Source organism: Heptranchias perlo, chromosome 11, assembly GCF_035084215.1.
Source record: "Heptranchias perlo isolate sHepPer1 chromosome 11, sHepPer1.hap1, whole genome shotgun sequence".
Taxonomy (NCBI): Eukaryota; Metazoa; Chordata; class Chondrichthyes; order Hexanchiformes; family Hexanchidae; genus Heptranchias; species Heptranchias perlo.
The window spans coordinates 12,093,494-12,117,452 of NC_090335.1; the positions used below are offsets into that span (position 1 = coordinate 12,093,494).

The 23,959-nt window shown below is 45.1% G+C and overlaps 1 protein-coding gene across 2 annotated transcripts in view; it reads left to right on the plus strand.

Moving 5' to 3' along the window:
- Window positions 1-23,959, plus strand: part of LOC137327096 (general transcription factor IIF subunit 2) — a 95,683-nt gene that overhangs the window by 684 nt on the left and 71,040 nt on the right. For both annotated transcript variants that reach the window (XM_067992530.1, XM_067992532.1), the window contains exons 2-3: window positions 17,470-17,543; window positions 17,662-17,680. In XM_067992530.1, coding sequence (XP_067848631.1) covers window positions 17,470-17,543; window positions 17,662-17,680 — 93 coding nt within the window. The remainder of the gene's footprint in view (window positions 1-17,469; window positions 17,544-17,661; window positions 17,681-23,959) is intronic.

The following is a 23,959-nucleotide window of genomic DNA, read 5'->3' on the forward strand; positions in this document are numbered from 1 at the left end:
TGTCCCCATCCCACCAACCTACACCACAAGATATAGTGGGAGGACTTAGAATCATAGAATAATAACAGCTCTGCCGGCTCTTTGAAAGAGCTATCCAATTAGTTCCACTCCTCTGCTTTGTCCCCATAGCCCTGCAAATTTTTCCACTTCTAAGTATTTATTTAATTCCCTTTTGAAAATTATTATTGAATCTACTTCCGCCACCCTTTCAGGCAGTGCATTCCAGATCACAACAACTCGCTGCGTAATTTTTTTTCCCTTCATGTTGCCTCTGGTTCTTTTGCCAATTACCATAAATCTGTGTCCTCTGGTTACTGACCCTTCTGCCACTGAAAACAGTTTCTTCTTATTTACTCTATCAAAACCCTTCATGATTTTGAACACCTCTATCAAATCTCCTCTTAACCTTCTCTGCTCTAAGGAGAACATAAGAACATAAGAAATTGGAGCAGGAGTAGGCCAATCGGCCCCTCGAGCCTGCTCCGCCATTCAATAAGATCATGGCTGATCTGATCCCAACCACAAATCTAAAGAACACAAGAAGTCGGAGCAGGACCCGGCCACATAGCCCCTGGGCCCTCTCCGCCACCCACAGGGCATTGACCGATCCGAACTCAGCTTCATGTCCAATTTCCTGCTCGCTCCCCATAACCCCTAATTCCCTTTACTTCTAGGAAACTGTCTATTTCTGTTTTAAATTTATCTAATGATGTAGCTTCCACAGCTTCCTGGGGCAGCAAATTCCACAGACCTACCACCCTCTGAGTGAAGAAGTTTCTCCTCATCTCAGTTTTGAAAGAGCAGCCCCTTATTCTAAGATTATGCCCCCTAGTTCTAGTTTCACCCATCTTTGGGAACATCCTTACTGCATCCACCCGATCAAGACCCTTCACAATCTTATATGTTTCAATAAGATCGCCTCTCATTCTTCTGAACTCCAATGAGTAGAGTCCCAATCTACTCAACCTCTCCTCATATGTCCGCCCCCTCATCCCCGGGATTAACCGAGTGAACCTTCTTTGTACTGCCTCGAGAGCAAGTATGTCTTTTCTTAAGTATGGAGACCAAAACTGTATGCAGTATTCCAGGTGCGGTCTCACCAATACCTTATATAACTGCAGCAATACCTCCTTGTTTTTATATTCTATCCCCCTAGCAATAAAAGCCAACATTCCGTTGGCTTTCTTGATCACCTGCTGCACCTGCATACCAACTTTTTGATTTTCTTGCACAAGGACCCCCAGATCCCTTTGTACTGCAGTACTTTCCCAGCTTCTCTAGTTTCTCGATGTTACTGAAGTCTCTCATCCCTCGTACCATTCCAGTAAATCTCTTTTGCACCCTCTCCAAAGCCTTGACACCCTTCCTAAAGTGTGGTGCCCAGAATTGGCCATAATATTCCAGCTGGGGCTTAACCACTGTTTTATAAAGCATTATCATAACTTCCTTGCCTTTGGACTCTATGGGCCCGATTTTAGCAGGGCTGCAGGTTCTCGGCGGATGGGCTAGCGGGCGCGTGGGTAACACGCCCGGTGAAATTAGTGGGTTTCCCGCGCGATCGTAGCAGGCAAACCACTAATTGGATCCACTTACCTGCTCCTCCGGGTTCCCCGCTGCTGATCTGCGCGTCGGGCGGGCTGCACATGCGCAGTAAGATCTGTCAGCTGGAGGCACTCCATTTAAAGGGGCAGTCCTCCACTGACAGATGCTGCAACCAATAGCAAAGATGACTGCATGGAGCAGCCCAGGGGGAAGGCTGCTCCCAGTTTAATGATGCCTCACCCCAGGTATCAATACATGGGGTGAGGGGGAGGACAGAGATCTTCCACCCGGCGGGCGGGAGGAAGTGGCCCGCCTCCGCCACCAGGAAGGCCTGATTCGAGGTGGCAGAGGGGGTCACCTGCGCCACCAACATATCGCCCACCTGCACACAGTGCAGGAGGCGGTCCAATGACCTCAGTAGGTCAGCCACAGTGAGTACACGTAGTCTTTCCCCTACACTTCATCTGCCACATCACTGCCCCCACCCCACATCTCCTTCGGCACTGCCAACACTACTCTGTCACATCACCCCTCATACCCACTCAAACCCCATCCTCATCTTACCTGCACCTACTCACCTCGCCAGTACTCATCCCACCACTACCACGCAACCCAATCCTCATACAATCTCATGGCTCTATCCCATACTCACCCTCTCGTGCATCTCTCTCACGGCCAGCCTCACTCAACCTGCCACCACCTGTGCTGCAGCCACAGGGCATGCATCACATATGTGCAGTAGGCAGCGTAAGGCAAACGTGTCGTGAGCATGAAGGGGATGCACAAGGGTGTTTGAGGGTTTGTCATGGTTCTTACTTCTATTGAATTTCAGAACAACTCACATCACACATTATATTGGCACCACTACTGCCATGTCTTCGCGAATCCTGTCCGGTTTGTGCAATAATGCCCGCTCCTGGGTATCACTATGAGGACCCACCACTGATGCCACCCATTGTGTTACTGCAGAGTGGGTGTAGGTGTATTTGTAGGGCTCTTCTGCGCAGACGACTGAGAGACATCGGCGATGTCCCCGGCTGCACCCTGGAAGGCTGCGGAGGAGAAGTTCGGGAGGGCAGTGGTGACTTTGACAGCGACAGGTAGGAAGATGGTGCACGGGCCAGCCAGGAGCAGCTCGGCATGAAAGAGGCTGCAGATGTCCATGGCTACATGTCGAGTGACTCTGAGCCTCCGTGTGCACTGCTGCTCAGAGAGGTCCAGGAGGCTGAGCCTCGGTCTGTGGACCCTGTGGCGAGGGTAGTGCCCTCTGCGACGCATCTCTCTCTGCGGTAGCCCTCCCTCCTGCTGTACAGGTGGATGTGTCACAGCACTCTGTTGTGGAGCTCCAGGTGTCAGAGGTGGACGGCGTGGATGGCGAGGCTGGTGATGCTGTTTGCCCTCCGAAGAGGTCATGACTGCAGCTACGGCGGCCCCCATCCAGAAGATGTACATCTGAGGGGGTCCGCAAGGTAGGTACATGTCTCCGGACCCCGGGGTAAATGTGCAGGTTGGTGACTTTGACCGTCAGGAGGAGGGTGGTGGAGGCCAAACTTTGTCCCAAGTGACAGAGTGGCCTCCTGCAATGGGTGAGGGTCTCCCCCGCCCGCCCCCCCTGTCAAATGGACCTTTGCAGCTGCCACAGGCTGACAGCTGCAACACGTCCATTCGAGCTGGGAGTGTTTCCCCCAGTGTGTGAAACAGTCCCATGTTGTTCAAAAATCCCACATAGTCCCTTAATCAGGTCAGTTAATGACCTGAAATACCTAACTAAATATTGTCAAGTGGCATCCCGCTGGCTTTAATTGCCTGCGGGATTCCCACCAGCGCGTCAGCGGGGAACCCGGAAGTGCGCGGGTTCGAGGCGGGCTCCGGTCCCGCTCCTGGATTTCCCGATTTTCGGGGCCCCCCGCCGAGAACGCACCCGATAGCGGGTGGTAAAATCGAGCCCCATATCTCTATTTATAAGAACATGAGAAATAGGAGCAGGAGTAGCCATACGGTCCCTCGAGCTGGCTCCGCCATTCAATCGGATTATGGCTGATCTTCAATCTCGACTCCACTTTCCTGCCGACCCCCATATCCCTTGATTTCCCCTAGAGTCCAAAAATTTAACTATCTCAACCTTGAATATACTCAACAACTCAGTATCCACAGCCCTTTGGGGTAGAGAATTCTAAAGATTCACAACCTTCTGAGTGAAGAAATGCTTCCTCATCTCGTGCTTAAATGGCAGACCCCATATCCCGCGACTATGCTCTCTAGTTTTGACTCTCCAGCCAGGGGGGACAACCTCTCAGCATCGACCCTGTCAAGTCCCCTCAGAATCTTATGTTTAAGGCAAGGATCTTATATGTTATAAAGGCAAGGATCCCGTAGACCTTTTTAACAGCCTTTTCAACTTGTCCTGTCACCTTCAAAGACTCTGTTCCTGCACCCCCTTTAAAATTGTACCCTTTACTTTATATTGCCTCTCCTCATTCTTGCTACCAAAATGTATCACTTCACACTTGGAATCATAGAAAGATTACACCACGGATTTCATCTGCCGTGTGTCTGCCCATTTCACTAGTCTGTCTTTATCCTCCTGTCGTCTGTTACCATCCTCCTCACTGTTTACCACATTTCCGAGTTTCGTGTCATCTGCAAACTTTGAAATTATGCCCTGTATACTCAAGTCCAGGTTATTAATATATATCAAAAAGAGCAATGATCCCAACACCGACCCCTGGGGGACACCACTGCAAACTTCCCTCCAATCTGAAGAACCAATTTCGTATCCACACAACCACTGCCTCCTTAATCCCATGGGCTTCAGTTTTGCTAACAAGTCTATTATGTGGTACTTTATCAAACGCCTTTTGAAAGTCCATATACACAACATCAACCACATTACCCTCATCAACCCTCTCCGTTACTTGATCAACTCATATTTTTCCAAGTGCCAATTAATTTTGTCCCAGATTAATGTCTCAAAAAGTTTCCCCACCACCGACATTAGACTGACAGACCTGTAATTGCTGGGTTTATCCCTCCCCCCTTTTTTGAACAAGGGTGTAACATTTGCAATCCTCCAGTCCTCCGGCACCATCCCCATATCTAAGGAGGATTGGAAGATTGTGGCCGGAGCCTCCACAATTTCCAACCTTGCTTCCCTCAGCAACCTAGGATGCATTCCATCTGGACTGGGTGACTTTTCTACTTTGAGTACTGCCAACCTTTTAAGTACCTCCTCTGTATCTATTTTTATCCTATCCAATTTCTCTACTACCTCCTCCTTTACTGTAACATTGGCAGCATCCTCTTTAGTGAAGACAGATGCAAGGTATTCATTTAGTACTTCAGCCACGCCCTCTGTCTCCTCAAGAAGATCTCCTTTTCGACCCCCAATCGGCCCCACCCTTCCATTGACTACCCCTTGAGTATTTATATGTTTGTAAAAGACTTGGATTCCCTTTTACGTTGACCGGGCAGGTCAATGGGTCCTTTTTTTGATGCAGGAGGCTGCACTCACTGAAACTGCTGCATCTTCCAGACATCTGGGCCAGGTCTTCAGCCCAAGGTGAAAGGGCCACCTTCACCTCCGACCCATGCAGGGCCTGTTTCAACACCATTTTTTTGGTCATAGATATTACAACATGCAAACAGGCTGTTTGGCCCAACCAGTCTGTGTTGGCGTTTATCTGCCACACGAGCAGTGTGGAGGATAGATCCGAGTATTTTTCTAAATGGTGAAAAGCTAGGAACAGTGGAGGTCCAAAGAGATTTAGGGGTCCATGTACACAGATCACTAAAATGTAGTGGTCAGGTACAAAAAATCATCAAAAAGGCTAATGGAATGTTAGCCTTTATAACTAGAGGGCTAGAATATAAAGGGAAGGAAGTTTTGCTGCAGCTGTACAAAGCCCTGGTTGGACCACATCTGGAGAACTGTGTTCAGTTCTGGGCACCGCACCTTAGAAAGGATATATTGGCCTTGGAAGGAGTGCAGCGCAGATTTACCAGAATGTTACCAAGGCTCCAAGGGTTAGACTATGAGGAGAGATTACATAATCTAGGCTCGTTATCCCTGGGATATAGAAGGCCAGCATTTATTACCCATCCCTGATCGCCCTTGATAAGGTGATGGTGAGCCACCTTCTTGAACCGCTGCAGTCCGTGTGGTGAAGGTTCTCCCACAGTGCTGTTAGGTAGGGAGTTCCAGGATTTTGACCCAGCGATGATGAAGGAACGGCGATATATTTCCAAGTCAGGATGGTGTGTAACTTGGAGGGGGACGTGCAGGTGGTGGTGTTCCCATGCGCCTGCTGCCGTTGTCCTTCTAGCTGGTAAAGGCCGCGGGTTTGCAACCTTCTTCAATCACTAACTTTGGTATTGCATTCCACAGCCTCAATCCTCTTTAAATAAAAAAAAATGTTTCTTCTGCTCTCTGACCTAAATTTCTTGCATTTCATCTTATATCTATGCCTCCTTGTTCTAGACCCTTCAACCACTGGAAACCGTCTGTTTCTATCTACGCTGTCCCATATATTCATAATTGTAAACTCCTCTATCAAATAGTTCCATAGTTTCCTCTGTGCTAACAAAAATTACCCCAATTTTTCAGGAAAAGACCAACTGGTCCATCAAGCCTGCCCCACATTCATGATGCCTGGAGCACCGTGACTAGACATCTCCTACCCTCTTGTAGTCATGTAATCTCCTGGGAGAGGCAAAAAAACAGAAATAAAAAACAGAGAGCCAAAAAGAGGGGGGATATCTGGAAAATTCCTCACCGTCTCCCTCAGGCGATCTAAACCAGTCCAAGTGACCACATTGACCATGTTTATGTTAAGAGTTAAATCACTTACATTTTATAAGATGCGATCTTTGCCCCAACCAAGAACCAGTCCAGCTCCCTTTTGAAGGTGTGCAGAGAGTCAGCACACACCGCGCAACCCGGAAATGTATTCCAAAGGCTCACTACTCTCTGGGAAAAAAAGAAATGCCTAACATCTAGCCTGTTCCTACTCTTGTGTAGTTTAAATGCATGACCCCAGTCTTCCCCAATCTGTAAAACTGAAATAATATAACAATGGCTATGTGATCCAGCCCTCTCATTATTTTATATATCTTTTATTTTATATATTGTGCAAAAGTGATTTGCCTGCTATTTGCAATGGCTGGTGGATCCATTGGACTCCGTAATAATTTCCACGAGGGGGCCAGGCGCTGAAACTAACATTGAAACTAAGGTGAAGGATCTGCAGATAAGCATCTCTTAAGATCCCTTCAAGCACCTTCCCAATGATTGATGTCAGACTGATGGGCCAGTAGTTCCCTGGCTCTGATTTGTCCCCTTTTTTGAAAATCGGAACTACATGAGTGACTTTCCAATCTAAAAGAACAATCCCTGACTCTTTTGAGTTGTTGAAGATATGGGCATGGGGCTCACAGAGACCTCAGTTCAATTTCTCAACTGGAGGATCGCACCAACGACAATGTACCGCATTGATCCCTGCACCTCCACTGAGTGCCCGGTGAGGTTAACAGGTTATTATTGGCACCCCTCCAGTTTCAGGAAGGGGACTGCATCAGGGAAGCCTGATGTCCAATTCAGTTCTGCCCCATCTGTGAAAAGCCTCTTTTTTGTATCTCTCGTGTAAGCAGTCGTTGAGATGGGCCCAGCTTTTGTCAAAGACCTAACCCAGATATGTGTGAAGAATGTGGGAGTTTCAGGTATATGTTGCAGCTTCATGCACCAAGGTGAGCCTGTGCCTCGTGGACAATCCGTCAGGTCAAAAGAGAGTCCACCCTTCATTTGTGCTTGTGGGTCCACCTGAGCCCTGCAATGGGCCCCTGTCTGGTCAACTATGACAAGCCAGAGGATGAAGTCTTGCCTGAATTGCTATGTTTTGCTACATACAGTGGGCAAATACTGGTTAAAAAACGGTAATTGTCCTTTCTGCTCTGATACTGGTTGATTGCTTTAATACCACCCTACCTTCATCACCAGAGTTCAGAGGAAACATAGATGTGTGGAGGTTCTGAGCCTACCCTACAAGGAAGATTGTCAGTCACTGGTGACTTTCGATCTCTGCAGTGCCTGGGGAGATGTTTTCATGCAGACACCACCGCCCCCCACCACCCCCCCCCACCCCCACCAGGTGTAGGGCACAATACCGTCCCTTTTTTGTACCAGCTGTGTGGCCTGTGTTATCACAGGTAGCTTTTCTTTGTGGATCTGTAGGTTTGTTCTCTTTGAGCAGCTAGTCTTTTATCTCGAACATTTGAAGATCTGCAGAAGCTGTCCCATCTAATAGGAAAACTGTCTGCCCTTGGGTTGCCCCTCTCCAAGCCCATTTCTCCATACCTGCCACTCATCTTGAAGTTGATGGGGATTTTCCTCCCTGGCTGTTAGAATCACCAAGGTTGGGGAAGTAGTTGACTCAATATTGACAGAAATATCAACAGCTCATCTACCTCTTGGATTTGCTCATCCTGTTACCGCTACACACAAGCAATTAAGGTGCATTCTAGGTCTGAGGTACATAGAGAGGATTCTGCAGACTGGGACAGTTAACTTCTACCTGGCTATTAGTCGAGGGCTTGGCACCTCTGAGAAATCCACACCGTGCAGAGGTATTTCCTGTACATTCTCATGCTGTGTATTCTCCACTCCGATGTTTTATTTCCTGCCAGTAATCGCACTGGAGGTGTTTTTCGTATCTGCAAATGGCAAATTACTTTAGTGGAGGGCGCAAACTTCTTGCTGAAATTGTTGGGGACTTGAAGTGGAGGACTCCACAAGGTGCAGTTGTTTTCTAATGTGTACCTGCCAGACACCCTGTTCCTGGTTTGTGGCAAGTCAGAGTCTGTTCAATGTCTGTGCAGTAGCTGGGAGTACAGCTCTTGTTAAGTAGTTTTAAGGTTTTGATCACACCTCTCACCAACAATCTTTCATCATATGATGCGCATAGCAATTTGATTGGATGCCTACCTGCTATCTGCATTTTTGGGTTTTACCAGATAAGCCGTGCAAAATCCAGTATATTTAAGATCACTGGGCAAACTATCTTGACCGACTGGCTATGTTATGATCTCTGGTACTCATCTGGGTAATTTTTTTTATTTGTTCATGGGATGTGGGCGTCGCTGGCAAGGTGGGCATTTATTGCCCATCCCTAATTGCCCTTGAGAAGGTGGTGGTGAGCCGCCTTCTTGAACTGCTGCAGTCCGTGTGGTGAAGGTTCTCCCACGGTGCTGTTAGGAAGGGAGTTCCAGGATTTTGACCCAGCGACAATGAAGGAACGGCGAAATATTTCCAAGTCGGGATGGTGTGTGACTTGGAGGGGAACGTGCAGGTGGTGTTGTTCCCATGTACCTGCTGCTCTTGTCCTTCTAGGTGGTGGAGGTGCTGTCGAAGAAGCCTTGGCGAGTTGCTGCAGTGCATCCTGTGGATGGTACACACTGCAGCCACTGTGTGCTGGTGGTGAAGGGAGTGAATGTTTAGGGTGGTGGATGGGGTGCCAATCAAGCGGGCTGCTTTGTCCTGGATGGTGTCGAGCTTCTTGAGTGTTGCTGGAGCTGCATTCTTCCAGGCAATGGAGAGTATTCCATCACACTCCTGACTTGTGCCTTGTAGATGGTGGAAAGGCTTTGGGGAGTCAGGAGGTGAGTCACTTGCCGCAGAATACCCAGCCTCTGACCTGCTCTTGTAGCCACAGTATTTATATGGCTGGTCCAGTTAAGTTTCTGGTCAATGGTGACCCCCAGGATGTTGATGATGGGGAATTCGGCGATGGTAATGCCGTTGAATGTCATGGGGAGGTGGTTAGACTCTCTCTTGTTGGAGATGGTCATTGCCTGGCACTTGTGTGGCGCGAATGTTACTTGCCACTTATCAGCCCAAGCCTGGATGTTGTCCAGGTCTTGCTGCATGCGGGCACGGACTGCTTCATTATCTGAGGGGTTGCGTGTGTTGGTATGCATACAAAGAATATACAGCACAGAAACAGGCCATTTTGGCAAACAGCGGTGTTTATACACCACACGAGCTTCCTCCCACCAATCGTCGTCTAACCCTATCAGCATATCTTTCTATTCCTTTCTTCCTGATTTGTTTATCTAGCTTCCCCTTAAATGCATCTATGCTATTCTCCTCCAGCCACTCTGGGTAAAGAAGTATCTCCTAAATTCCTTATTGGATTTATTTGTGACTATCTTATATGTACAGCCCCTAGTTTTGGACTCCCCCACAAGTGGAAACATCTACTCTATCGAACCCCTTCATAATTTTAAAGACCTCTATCAGGTCACCTCTCGATCTTCTCTTTTGTAGAGAAAAGAGCCCCGGCCTGTTTAGTCTTTCCTGATAGTTATAACCTCTCAGTTCTGGTATCATCCTTGTAAATGTTATTTGCTCTTTCCCGAATGCTTCTTTGGAATATGGAGACAAGAACTGTACACAATACTCTTAAGTCTGGCCGAACCAAGGTTTTATATTAGTTTAACATAACCTCTCTGCTTTTGAATTCTATTCCTCTAGAAATGAACCCCAGTGCTTTGTTTTGCATTTTGTATGCTGTAACCAGCACTTCACTGGAAGCTTTCAGTGACCAGTAGGGTGCCGACTGTGCAACCACAAGTCACCTCACAATTATTATTTATTTGTTTTTTTGTTAATCCCTTTATCAGTTTAGATAGGCTCCCCCTTTCTTCATATATCTGTAGTGTTCTCTGTAAATGGTGAGACACTGTTGACAGCCAGACTGGGCTAGGCTTATTCCCATCAACTCTCAGTCTGTTTAAAATAGTCATGTCGAAGCAAAAAAAAATTAGAAGTAGAAAAAGTCATGTAGAGAAAGATATTCGGATAAAATGTAAATGCTGGCATCTGTACGCTCGATGTTTTAAATATTTCCATCTCATTGTGCTTTGTTGGTGTCATTCAATGAGTTGCTTGAGACACAGGATTCAAACACATTGAGGAAAGTGTTGAATGTATAGAATCACAGAAATAGACCATTTGGCCCATCAAGTTTGCCGGTGTTTTGCCCCACATGAGCCACCTAGGCTAATCTCTTTTGTTTGCAGTAGAGCCCCCATCCCTGCGATGAGGTGCTTCCTGTTAGTTATGTGGCAGTGCACAGTAGGAATTTTCTGATTAAGTCAAAGCTCCCCTATAAAATGGAGTACTCAAAACAAGAAGTACTTCCTGTAGAATTTCCATATGCCTCAAAAGACTGGATTGGTTTAAAAGCAATTCCTTTTTATTACCATAATTTGGCTTTTAGCTGACTAGTAAAGACTCAGTTTTGACCTCACTCAGTTGCTTTAATAACTTTATTTTCTTCAAATGCTGGAAATACTCAGCAAGTCAGGCAGCATCTGTGGAGAAAGAAACAGAGTTAATGTTTCAGGTCGATGACCTTTCAATAGAACTGGAAGTTCTGACGAAGGGTCATCGACCTGAAACATTGACTCTGTTTCTTTCTCCACAGATGCTGCCTGACATGCTGAGTATTGCCAGCATTTTCTGGGTTTTTTTCAGATTTCCGGCATCCACAGTATTTTGCTTTTAACTTTATTTTCTTCACCTTGTTCTGCTGTAGTACTACCAGTAGTTCTGTGTCTCTCCATACAGTGGCGCTGTTTGCATAAGCATAGTAAAGGAAACCAGATACAAGTTTTATTTTATGTCTTTGAAGTGCTGATGGGTGGATAAAAATACAAAAGTATTACATATTTCAGAATAACAATTAAATTCAGCTATAAAATTCTCTTTTGTCTGTTCAACTGCGTTCCTTTGCATTTTGGATCTCGGGTCCCTTTGTTGCTTAGAAGCCTGAGGCTGTAGTCCAGCTTTCATGCTGTACTGCAGGGTTTTTTATGGGCTTTGGAGCCAATTTATTTTTTTGTTCTATACTCTTACGCATGTGCGAATGCTAATCCTGCAGTCTGCCTATTTGCAGTATCACTCTGCTTTATCAGACGTCCATTTGTACATTTTCATTTTCATTCTTCTCTCGCTTTCCTCTTTAACAACTCTGCAACCTCGATTTTTTTTTCTTGGTCTAATCCCGCTTTTTAATAATCCTCCCGATTTGATGTTATTTCTCCCGGATTACGCCGTCGCATGTGCTCGATTGTCACCTGTCTGTGCATGGTTTATCTGGAGCTGCTGTCAATTTACTTTTAATTACTCTGTTGTGTGTTTCAAACTATTTCATCAAATTTATTAAAGTACCAGTAGAGCTCTTGTGCAAGTGAGTTTTATCTCATGTTATGTACAATATACAGTCCTCGTGGAGATGAAGTCCCGTCTTCGCACTGACGATACTGTCCAATGTGTTGTGTGGCACTACCACCGTGCTAAATGGGATAGATTCAGAACAGATCTAGCAGCTCAAAACTGGGCATCCATGAGGCGCTGTGGGCCATCAGCAGCAGCAGAATTGTATTCCAGCACAATCTGTAACCTCATGGCCCGGCATATTCCTCACTCTACCATTACCAACAAGCCAAGGGATCAACCCTGGTTCAATGAGGAGTGTAGAGGAGCATGCCAGGAGCAGCACCAGGCTACCTAAAAATGAGGTGCCAACCTGGTGAAGCCACAACTCAGGACAACATGCATGCTAAACAGCGGAAGCAACATTCTATAGACGGGGCTAAGCGATTCCACAACCAACGGATCAGATCAAAGCTCTGCAGTCCTGCCACATCCAGTCGTGAATGGTGGTGGACAATTAAACAACGAATGGGAGGAGGAGGCTCTGTAAACATCCCCATCCTCAACAATGGCAGAGTCCAGCACGTGAGTGCAAAAGACAAGACTGAAGCGTTTACAACCATCTTCAGCCAGAAGTGCCGAGTGGATGATCCATCTCGGCCTCCTCCCGATATCCCCACCGTCATGTGATATCAAGAAACGGCTGAGTGCACTGGATACAGCAAAGGCTATGGGCCCCGACAACATCCCGGCTGTAGTGCTGAAGACTTGTGCTCCAGAATTAGCTGTGCCTCTAGCCAAGCTGTTCCAGTACAGCTACAACACTGGTATCTATCCGACAATGTGGAAAATTGCCCAGGTATGTCCTGTCCACAAAAAGCAGGACAAATCCAATCCGGCCAATTACCGCCCCATCAGTCGACTCTTAATCATCAGCAAAGTGATGGAAGGTGTCGACAGTGCTATCAAGCGGCACTTACTCACCAATAACCTGCTCACCAATGCTCAATTTGGGTTCCGCCAGGACCACTCAGCTCCAGACCTCATTACAGCCTTGGTCCAAACATGGACAAAAGAGCTGAATTCCAGAGGTGAGGTGAGAGTGACTACCCTTAACATCAAGGCAGCATTTGACAGAGTGTGGCACCAAGGATCCCTCGTAAAATTGAAGTCAGTGGGAATCGGGGAAAACTCTCCAGTAGCTGGAGTCATAACTAGCACAAAGGAAGTTGGTAGTGGTTGTTGGAGGCCAATCATCTCAGCCCCAGGACATTGCTGCAGGAGTTCCTCAAGGCAGTGTCGTAGGCCCAACCATCTTCAGCTGCTTCATCAATGATCTTCCCTCCATCATAAGATCAGAAATGGGGATGTTCGCTGATGATTGCAGTGTTCAGTTCCATTCGCAACCCCTCAGATAATGAAGCAGTCCGAGCCCGCATGCAGCACGACCTGGACAACATCCAGGCTTGGGCTGATATGTGGCAAGTAACATTCGCGCCAGACAAGTGCCAGGCAATGACCATCTCCCAACAAGAGAGAGTCTAAGCACCTCCCTTTGACATTCAACGGCATTACCATCGCCAAATCCCCCACCATCAACATCCTGGGGGTCACCATTGACCAGAAACTTAACTGGACCAGCCATATAAATACTGTGGCTGCAAGAGCAGGTCAGAGGCTGGGTATTCTGTGGCGAGTGACTCACCTCCTGACTCCCCAAAGCCTTTCCACCATCTACAAGGCACAAGTCAGGAGTGTGATGGAATACTCTCCACTTGCCTGGATGAGTGCAGCTCCAACAACCCTCAAGAAGCTCGACACCATCCAGGACAAAGCAGCCCACTTGATTGGCACCCCATCCACCACCCTAAACATTCACTCCCTTCACCACCGACGCACAGTGGCTACAGTGTGTACCATCCACAGGATGCACTGCAGCAACTCGCCAAGGCTTCTTCGACAGCACCTCCCAAACCCACGACCTCTACCACCTAGAAGGACAAGAGCAGCAGGTACATGGGAACAACACCACCTGCACGTTCCCCTCCAAGTCACATACCATCCTGACTTGGAAATATATCGCCGTCCCTTCATCGTCGCTGGGTCAAAATCCTGGAACTCCCTTCCTAACAGCACTGTGGGAGAACCTTCACCACACGGACTGCAGCGGTTCAAGAAGGCGGCTCACCACCACCTTCTCCAGGGCAATTAGGGATGAGCAATAAATGCCGGCCTTGCCAGCGATGCCCACATCCCATGAACGAATAAAAAATATATATATTTTCAGGGCTACTGATTTACAGTGATTAAATTGTGCGGACCGTGGATGGGGACCAGAGGCCTGAGGGTAACTGGAGGCTGGTGGGTTAGGAATTAGCGGGAAAGGGCCCAATGGTGGTTGTCAAGCAGGATCAGGGGTAAAGGCACAATGCTTATTAGCCGATGACGTCACCCGACCACTGCTACAGAGAGCCGCAACTGCTTGATGTGCAGTCGGTAGGGCCTGGGGAGTCTGGAATCAGGAATCGAAGTGGAGGGGGGTGTTGAGAGGGATACTAGGGAATGGGGGCTTGGGGGGGAGATGGGGTACTGGGGGAGAGATGGAGACTGGGACATGAGAGCTCAGAGGGAGAGATAGAGACAGGGGAATGGGGTCTGGGAGGAGAGATAGAGAGACTGGGGAATGTGGGCTCGGGGGGAAGAGAAAGAGATAGGGACTCGGGGGAGAGATAGAGACTGGGGAATGTGGGCTGGGGGAGAGACTGGGGAATGGGGGTTCAGGGGGAGAGAGAGACTGGGAATGCGGGCTCGGGGGGAAGAGAAAGCGATAGAGACCGGGGAATGTGGACTGGGGGAGAGATAGAGAGGGAATGGGGGTTCGGGGGAGAGAGAGACTGAGGAACGTGAGCTTGGCGGAGGGAGAGAGAGAGATGGGGCTTGGGGGGAGACATAGGAACTGGGGAATGTGGGTTCGGGGGGGAGAGAGATGGGGACTTGGGAGAGATAGATACTGGGGAATGGGGGGTTGGGGAGAGAGACGAAGATGGGATAAGGATCAGGGGAGAAAGACTGTGGATGGGAGGTTGGGTGAGAAATGGGGACTGGGGATTTGGGGCTCAAGCAAGGGGAGGTGGATTGTAGGGCAGCATTTGCTGCAGAGTCGGGAGCAGCAACAGCAACATGGTGAGTGGGAGCGGCAGTGAGGGGGGAGTAGCCAGTAAAGGGATGAGTGAAACGGGACCTTACTGTGGGTAAATTGTGAAAGATTGTTTCCACTGGTGGGGAAATGGGGAAATAGAGAATAAAAACCAAGTATTCTCACTGGAAGAACCAACTGGGGAAGGGAGGAGGAAGGTTCTTAAACTGAGGGCTTTAGACTGTGGGATCCTTCACCACATGTGGCTATTGAGGTAGAGACTAAAACATAATTTAAAAGGGAATGGGATAAATATTTGCAAAGGAGGAATACAAAAGGATCTGGAGGGAATGGGGTTACAGGAGAAAGCACCAGCACTGGGGGCCGAATGGCCTCCTCCTGTGCTGTAATTTCTGTAATTCTATGAAAACTCTTCTTTGTTGAGACTGAGTCCAGGGAGTAGTTTAGAAATGTTGGCGCTGAGCTGAGTTTAGGACGATGTGCCCTGTGGGAAGTGCCCAAACACTGAGCCCACTGCCCATTGTACAATCTCTCGGTTTGGTTCAGGTCGGTCTGTTTTTGATGTGTGAAGTCCAAGTACAGATCAGCTCTGACTGAGGTTCCCAGTTCAGTGTTGTCACCTTTACATGGAACTAGAGTCCAAAGAGATAGGGAGAGGGAAGAGGCTTATTAAAACTGGCATCAACTGGGGAGCCTGACCGCACCTTGTGCAGTGCAGGGGATTTCTGACTATGGTTTCAGGGTGAATATCAGCGGTTTATAGGATTACTACTAGTTACAGGTAGGATATCGGGGCATTACTCCTGTTACTACCAGTTACATATAGATATTAGTGAGTTGTTGTATTACTGTTGGTTATGAGGGGAACCTGTTACCAGTTATCGGTGCAATTTCAGTGAGTTACCAGTAGTTACTAGTGGAATCAAAGTTTCTCCCACCTCCTAGATCCCTGCAAATCACTTCCCCCCACCCGCCCCAGGTCTCCCCCTCTTCCCCTGCCCGCCCCAGGTCTCCCCCTCTTCCCCTGCCCGCCGGTCTTGGGTTTCCCCCTCTTCGACTGGTCAGAGCTGTACTCCTGGTTCTTGGAACATCTCACACAACAGCTGCTGGCTCGAAAACACGAGCCAAAATACTCAACTGGAAGGGACTCAATCTTTAACCGGTAATTGCAGTAACATTTGTAGAAGTCATGTGATCAGACGTCTCGTGGTCAGACATCATATGTCAGAACATCACGTGATCAAATCGCCAGGAATGGCTCCGACCAGAGTTGGCAACCCTGAAGTTGGAAGATCCCTCCTACCTACATATTGCATATTGTTTGCTTTAAAAAAGATAAGAGATAAAATAGTCTACAGGGGTACATAGGTAAAGGCACATATACAATAATAAGGAGATCTGATTTATAGTTTTTATGGGAATATGGACAGAATCATGGAATTCAAACCCCAAAGGAAAGGTAAAAATTGCAGAATACCATGTAATATAATTTTATTCCATCATTGTAAATCAATACATGGCGCGTCACCTGGCGTTACAGCGTATCCAAACCACAGTATTACCGTTCCAAATCTTGCTCCCACTCTCTGATGCTCTTTGTACTCCTTGCTTAGTTTACTTCCATGTATTTCTTATTCTCTTTATAGTGTAATAAAAACAGAAAATGTTGGAAACACTGAGCAGGTCAGGCAGCATCTGTGGAGACGTAACAGAGTTAACAATTCAGGTCGATGACCTTTCATCAGACCTGTTTATAGTGTATTTTGATGTCTATTGCACTGCACAGAATATTAATTTACTAAAGTAGTTGTGTACATTGTGCATTAAATATGACTTAACTGATTACAGTTATCTGATATGTTTTGGATTGAGGTCATAAATGATAAAACTGGCCATTAGCTAGTTGCTGTGTTGAGACAGGTTTGTATTATCCAAAATATTAACTGAGATATTTTCAATTCTGATGGTTGTCAGAATGCAATATATACAGACATGCTTTGATCTAGAAAAATCCATAGTGTGCTGTTTGGGGATGCAGATTCTCAGACATTTGTGTTTTTAAAAGAGAATATTCTGCGATAAGGCCCTAAAATGGATCAGTGCACAAACATTCATTGGAAAAAAATACTGTTCGTCGTCTCATTTAAAAATAACAAACTTTGTTATTTCTCTATGCACCTTTTGCCTTCTAAAATAACTCTGCACACGTTGGCTGACCTGATTCAAGGCTACTACCCTTGGTGTGTTTTTGAAATTTGACTCTTGGTCTCCTCTCCCTCAGTGTGCATGCTCTTATTTGTCCCCTTGTGTGCTTGCCAGCCATCTCGCTCTCTCCCTCTTGTCCAGGCTCTCTCTTTCTTCTGGTCTGCAACTGAGATTAACACTCTGCTTCTCACCCCTTCCTTCCTCCCAGAGAAAAGTTAACTAAAATGATAATCCTCAAATCATCTGGCTAACACCAGTCAAAAATATGAATGCATACTCAAATGTTGCTTGCTGTGTTTTACTTTTAGTGTTAGAATTTGTGGTTAATATCTTTCTGTATTATACATTTCTCTAGGTTCCTAAATACCTTTCACAGCAATGGGCTAAAGCAACAGGAAGAGGTGAAGTGGGAAAGATAAAGATAGCCAAGTAAGTGAGCTTTGTTCTGTCACACTGCAGCTGTCTGAGACTGATAAGTGTATATTTCTGAACGATAAACTGGTGACCATTAACTAATCTGTTTCCTCTGTCTATTTGTATTTAACAGGAATCAAGGAAAAACAGAGGTAAGAGAATGCAATGAAGCAAGTAGCAGTACAATTGAGAGCTACTACAAAGAGCTTGATAAGATATTAGTGTTATTCTGTAAGTAGAAGATAAGGGGGATATATTATATATAATCTTGCTAACATGAGTGACAAAGTTATGGTCAGCACCTTGAGTTGGATATGGATTCTACCTCGTGGCTCCCCATCACATGATGGCTTTCTACTACACCTTAAGTAATTAAAATCATATAAATGCTTTGTGTAAATGTTAGTTTTGAAAGCAAACTTGTTTGATGTGATAGCTGCAGAGTGTCTCCAGTGAAGTTTCACAGTATTGCCCATTCTCAATTGTGAGCTCACCTTCCCAAAATATGAAAATATTTTGTGGCGATGATGTGATGACACATAGAATGTTCTAATTAAACAGTTAGTACACTTGAAATCAGTTTTCATAACGTGAATAGAATTCATACTTTATGAAATGATGGAACTGAAAATTTTTTTAGATACACATACCATAACCCAATAAAAGGAATTTCCGGCATGTATTTCCATAGCATGAAACGAAGACAATCACTCTCCAAGCTCAAAAAATACGAGAGTCAGAATTTCTGCAGCCTCTGAACAGGTTTTACTAAACACACTGGGAGTCAGGGGGAGGGGGGGGGGTGCGCAAAATAAACCCAGGGTTCTCATATGCAGTCTGAATAGCAATTAAACTCATGAATTAACTCCCCAATGTTTACTTAATAACAGTTGGACTTTGTGGCCTTAAAGCTTCATCTGAACTGTAGAATATTGTGCATTACATGATATGCTCCTATCCTTTTACAACAACATGTCATCCAACTTGCTATGAGTAATACCATGAGTCATCTGCCAGTATATTCTATTTAATCTAAGTCAGAGTGATTAAATGTCTTGCAGTAAAAGTATGAGCATCGTTATGCCTCTTATTTTGATTATCATGATTGATATCGGAAGTATTAATTGTGAATCTCCGCATTCAATATCTAAATGTCAGCTCTAGAGAATGCTTGTTTGTTCTTGACATTTTTGAAAGAGAAAAATCTCCATAAAATTGTCGCTGGCAACTGTTTTTACATGCACAAATGGAATATAAAACTAATTGCCAGAATTTACTTCATGTATTTAAAATGTTGTTTGGTATTGTGTTAGTGGAATTGAGAGGTTTCCTCAACACACACATATATATATATATATATATATATATAACTCGTGCTGTCTAGTGACCATTAATGTGGAAGATTGCCTTGTAACTTACTGTGGAAATTTTACAAAATATAAATTTTTAAGGATTACTCATTATGCATACAATGATCAGTTGCCACAGTATTTCACCCTCTCCTGTCCCCCCACCAAATCTCCATATCAGCCGAGCTTCTAGGCTGCAGAAGTGTAAGTACGTTCTAGTTTTTAACATAAAGGTGACGTGGTTGTGCTTTTCTTCTTGAGAGTTGAGCAGCTCCTTTCAGTGACTACCTGTGAAAGTAAAAAAAAGTTATCTTGTAATTTCACCACACTGCCAGGGTAAAGAGCAAAACACAGCCCATAGTGAGTGAAGGGTAATTGGAGTGGGAGTCCTCCCAGCCACTCTGATGCATACATGGGCAGCTGGCTCAAGAGGAGTGGGATTGGGAGAAAGGGGAGTTTGCCGCCTGCCCAGCCAATGTAAAAAATTTTTTTTTTTTGCCTGTGATGAATTTATAACTTGTACTTTGTATTGTGTGGGGGTTAACACCCAGGGTCACACACAGATCATTTCTCAACAGGCATACATCAATTCATCAGTTCAGAGCAGACACGTTGTCGAGCAAGGACTTCACAAGATACCAGATCCTTAGGCCCACAAAATAGTTGTCAAAGTGTTAATTTTTTAACCACCCTGGGGCTATTACCTTGAATCACAAACATGCATTGTCAAAATCTGCCTACGTTCGATAGTGGTGGATGGGTGTTTGATCTAATGCAATTATGTGAGAGGCAGCTCTTAGTTTATGTTTTAGAATAGCTGCAGGGTTGGTCCCAAGCCACCTTTGTGCAGATGAAAGGATAGACCTCAGCTTGAGGTAGTGGGTTTGATTGACAGCTGGATTTGAAACCTTGGAGAAGGCAACATGGTCGTTGATTGGCTGGGGTTCTCCAACAGCAGCTTGGTGGTCAGAGGCATTCCATTACGGAATTATATCAACTTTAGCTCATCCAAAACTCTGCTGCCTGCCTGCACCAAGTCCCACTCACCCATCACCCCTGTGCTCGTTGATCTACATTGGCTCCTGGTCCAACAACACTTCAATTTTAAAATTCTCATGATCATGTTCAAATTCCTCCATGGCCTCGCCCCTCCCTATCTCTGTAACCTCCTCCAACCCCACAACCCTCCAAGAAGTTGCTCCAACCCTGGACTCTTGTGTATCCCCCACTCCCTTCGCCCCACTATTTACAGCCGTGCCTTCAGCTGTCTAGACCCTAAGCCCTGGAATTTCCTCCTTAAACCTCGTCGTCTCTCCACCCCTCTCTCCTCCATTAAGACCATCCTTAAAACTTAACTCTTTGATCAAGCTTTTAGTCACCTATCATTCTTTGGCTCTGTCAATTTTTTGTTGTTTTATGCCTCATTGAAGCACTTGGAAGGTTTTATTATGTTCAAGGTGCTATATAAATGCAAGTTGTTATATTGGACAGCAGCAGTGAGTCTGCAACTAGTGTTTAAGTGTCACAGCCAATAGCTACAGACCTGATTGTTTTTAAATTTTGTGCCGGCTAGCACGAGAGAAGTAGGCCAGATTGAGGCTGCAGTGACTAAACTTCTGTTTAAAGTCTTTGCTTAGAGAGAAAGTAAATGGTGAATATTATTTCATGTATCGAGGAGGGTAGCTATTTCACTTTGTTATACTGTTTATTGATCATTCATCCATCTTATGTAAGTAAAACCGTTTCTCGCTTCAAAGATTGACTCTTGGTCTAGTGAGTATGCATATCCTTTAGAAAAGAGGAGAATCAGTTGACAGCTTGTGATACATTCCCGTAGCTGATGTACAGAATAAGGCTTCTCTGTTATGATCCTTGGATCTCACTGTCGTTTACCTCGATATTAGGCAAATAAAGCTGCACTCTGGTTCAGAGAGAAACAGTGCTCACAGACCTACATAGGTTCCCAGTCCGGCAACACCCCGATTTTAAAATTCTCATCCTTGTGTTCAAATCCCTCGATGGCCTTGCCCCTCCCTACCTCTGTAACCTCCTCCAGCCCTACAACACTCGAGATCTCTGCGCTCCTCCAATTCCGGCCTCTTGCGCATCCCCGATTTCCTTCGCTCCACCATTGGCGGCCGTGTCTTCAGCTGCCTAGGCCCTAAGCTCTGGAATTCTCTCCGCTTCTCTACCTCTCTCTCCTTTAAGTTGCTGTTTAAAACCTACCTCTTTAATCATGCTTTTGGGTCACCTATGCTAATACCTCTTTATGTGGCTCAGTGTCAAATTTTGCCTGATAATGCTCCTGTGAAGTGCCTTGGGACGTTTTACTCCGTTAATGGTGCTATATAAATGCAAGCTGTTGTTGTTGGATGTCGGTTCCGTTTATGGGAGAAACTCTGAACAGTGCTGAGCCCGGGGAAATATTTTGCGTAGAGACTCAAACTGTTTCCTACCCAGCCTCTCCGTCACAGAAAGGTGGATGGCCTTGAGTGAACTACAGCAGGAAGAAATTAAAGCCCTTAAAAACGGAGGAAAGGTGACTGTGTGAAAAGAAATATTTTCTGTTAGTCCAGTATGTTGTGGCATGATTCTCCGATTGCAAACTTGAAAATGAGCGTCAAATAGTCAAAATTAGGGAGACTATTTTCCCGTCTTTAGCAGCATGAATAGCCCAGTCACATTTTTTAATGTTTTGTACCACTACTTGTGCATTTTTTTTTAAGTCAAAGAAACTAAGTTGGGGGAAGATCTGCTGAAGCTAATATTTAGTAAGCGAAAGTGTTGTCCAATTTTATTTTGCTTGTCATTTACATATTTTTAACAGGCTAACTGCATTGTTATGGTTTCCATAAATACAAATTAAGGGAGTTTTGGTCAGGTACATGTTTAATTTGTGTTTTTCACACTTCACAAATGGAGTGGGATTCACACTTTATTTTAAGATTTAAATTGCCTATCATCAAAATGCAAGAAATTATGAATTGTCTGAAGAGTGTGAAGAAACAAATTATTTCAGAGTTGCTTTACTTAGAGCTCCAAACTCTAAATGGAAGTTTTAGGGCAAGCGGTTTGAGGCTGAAGATTCAGCAGTGCTGCTCCTACTTTGAGATAGCAGAATAGGATTGAAAATCACCACCAAGTAAGGACAGTATAGAGTTTTCAATAGTGAAGAGCAGTAGAAATTGTCCTCTTCTTCAAAGATGATGATGCTGCACGCATCAACTCAGAAATCCCTCTCTCACACACCTTAAAAAAAAATAGCTCCCAACCTGGGTCAAGTCCAGCTCCATTGGGTGAAGTTTATGCTAAGTCAAGTCTAGTGCAGTGTCTTGATGCTCTCTGCTGACCAAAGGGGCCATTTCCAATCAGTAATGTCCGATGGCCAAATCAGAGTGAATTGTTATGGAGCTCAGAGATCAACAATTTAAAATTTCATGTTCCTCCAGATCAGCAGGGTATAGCTAGGGTTAAGATATGTTTAGGATAAATTGGCACGTTAGCGACCTGGAAATAAAATGGGGCAAGCTTGTAAGTTGTTTTATGGATTGCTTAACGGTTACCAGGGCATTATCATTGGATAATTACGAATAAGGAAGACCATTCGGCCCATCTTAGTTTATCCTTCCAGAAAGACCCTGAAGTCTCCCCAATTCTTTTTCAAATGATTCAAGGGTTTTCTCTCCACTGCTCTATCCAGGATCCATTGTGTGTGTGTGAATTTCCTGCTATTATTTTTTACTGCTTTGAACATGTGCCCCTTGTCTTACACTTGCGTTTAAGATTTAAATAATTTTCTGCATTTACCTTTTCCGTACTGTTAACCATGCAAGTATTTATCCAATTCCCTTTTGAAAGTTATTATTGAACCTGCTTCCACCACCCTTTCAGGCAGTGCATTCCAGATCATCTCGCCACTGGTTCTTTTGCCCAAGTTTCACCAGACTTAGCTTATAACTCAGACCTCGTCGCTTCAAAGGGGATTATTTTTTACGACACAGCCTGTGTTTAAATCTCCAGTGACAAATACAGTTTTTCAACACAGCATTGTATTTGCTACCACACCAACTTTCAAGTGTTTTTTAAAAAAAAGTATGACAGAGTTATTGCTAGGATTTCGGTAAATCAGTGCAGTGGACATTGCCAGATGTTTCACAGGAGAAAATGAAAGAGCAACACGTGTGCAGATAAATTGATGCATTTTCCATATGGGATTATGAAAGGAAAAAAAAACAAGCTGCTGTGGTCCATGGCCATGCTGAGGATTGTATGACACCGTCTTGGGTTCCTGTACTGGAAACAGAGCTTGTATTTGACTTGTTTATAACTCACTGAATGCTGCATTTCACCATTGCCATTTTATATCATGTGCAAGATAACTCCTGGATACATTCACTGGTTTGTTAATGATTTTAGCTACGTGGTGCAGATACAAAGCATTGAATTCAACCATGAATGAGTGGGTGCAGAAAAAGTGTTTGATTAAACCCTGCACAGTATGACAAATGATTTAATTTTGCCTAAAATACTAGATTGAGGATATGGCTGTGTGAGAGATTAATTATCGAAAAACCAGCTAGAAGGACGACTGTCTAAAAGAATTAATGATGTGGAGATGCCGGTGATGGACTGGGGTTGACAATTGTAAACAATTTTACAACACCAAGTTATAATCCAGCAATTTTATTTTAAATTCACAAGCTTTCGGAGGCTTCCTCCTTCGTCAGGTGAACGATTTTCACATCGTTCACCTGACGAAGGAGGAAGCCTCCGAAAGCTTGTGAATTTAAAATAAAATTGCTGGACTATAACTTGGTGGTGTAAAATTGTTTATAAAAGAATTAACACCTTAGAAAGCAATAAAAAAAAAACCTACACTGGAAAGACTATGTATTAAAGATAAAATGCTGTGGTTCTCTTTGACGTTCCTGTGCTTTTTCCTCGACATTTCATATTCCCCATTCTTTTACTTTTTGATTTTTATTAGGGCCTCTTGAACTCTCTTTTTGTCATCATCTATACATTTGCATAAGTACTTTGAAGTTGCACAGCACGAACCTAGAAGCCAGTTGTATTTAAAAA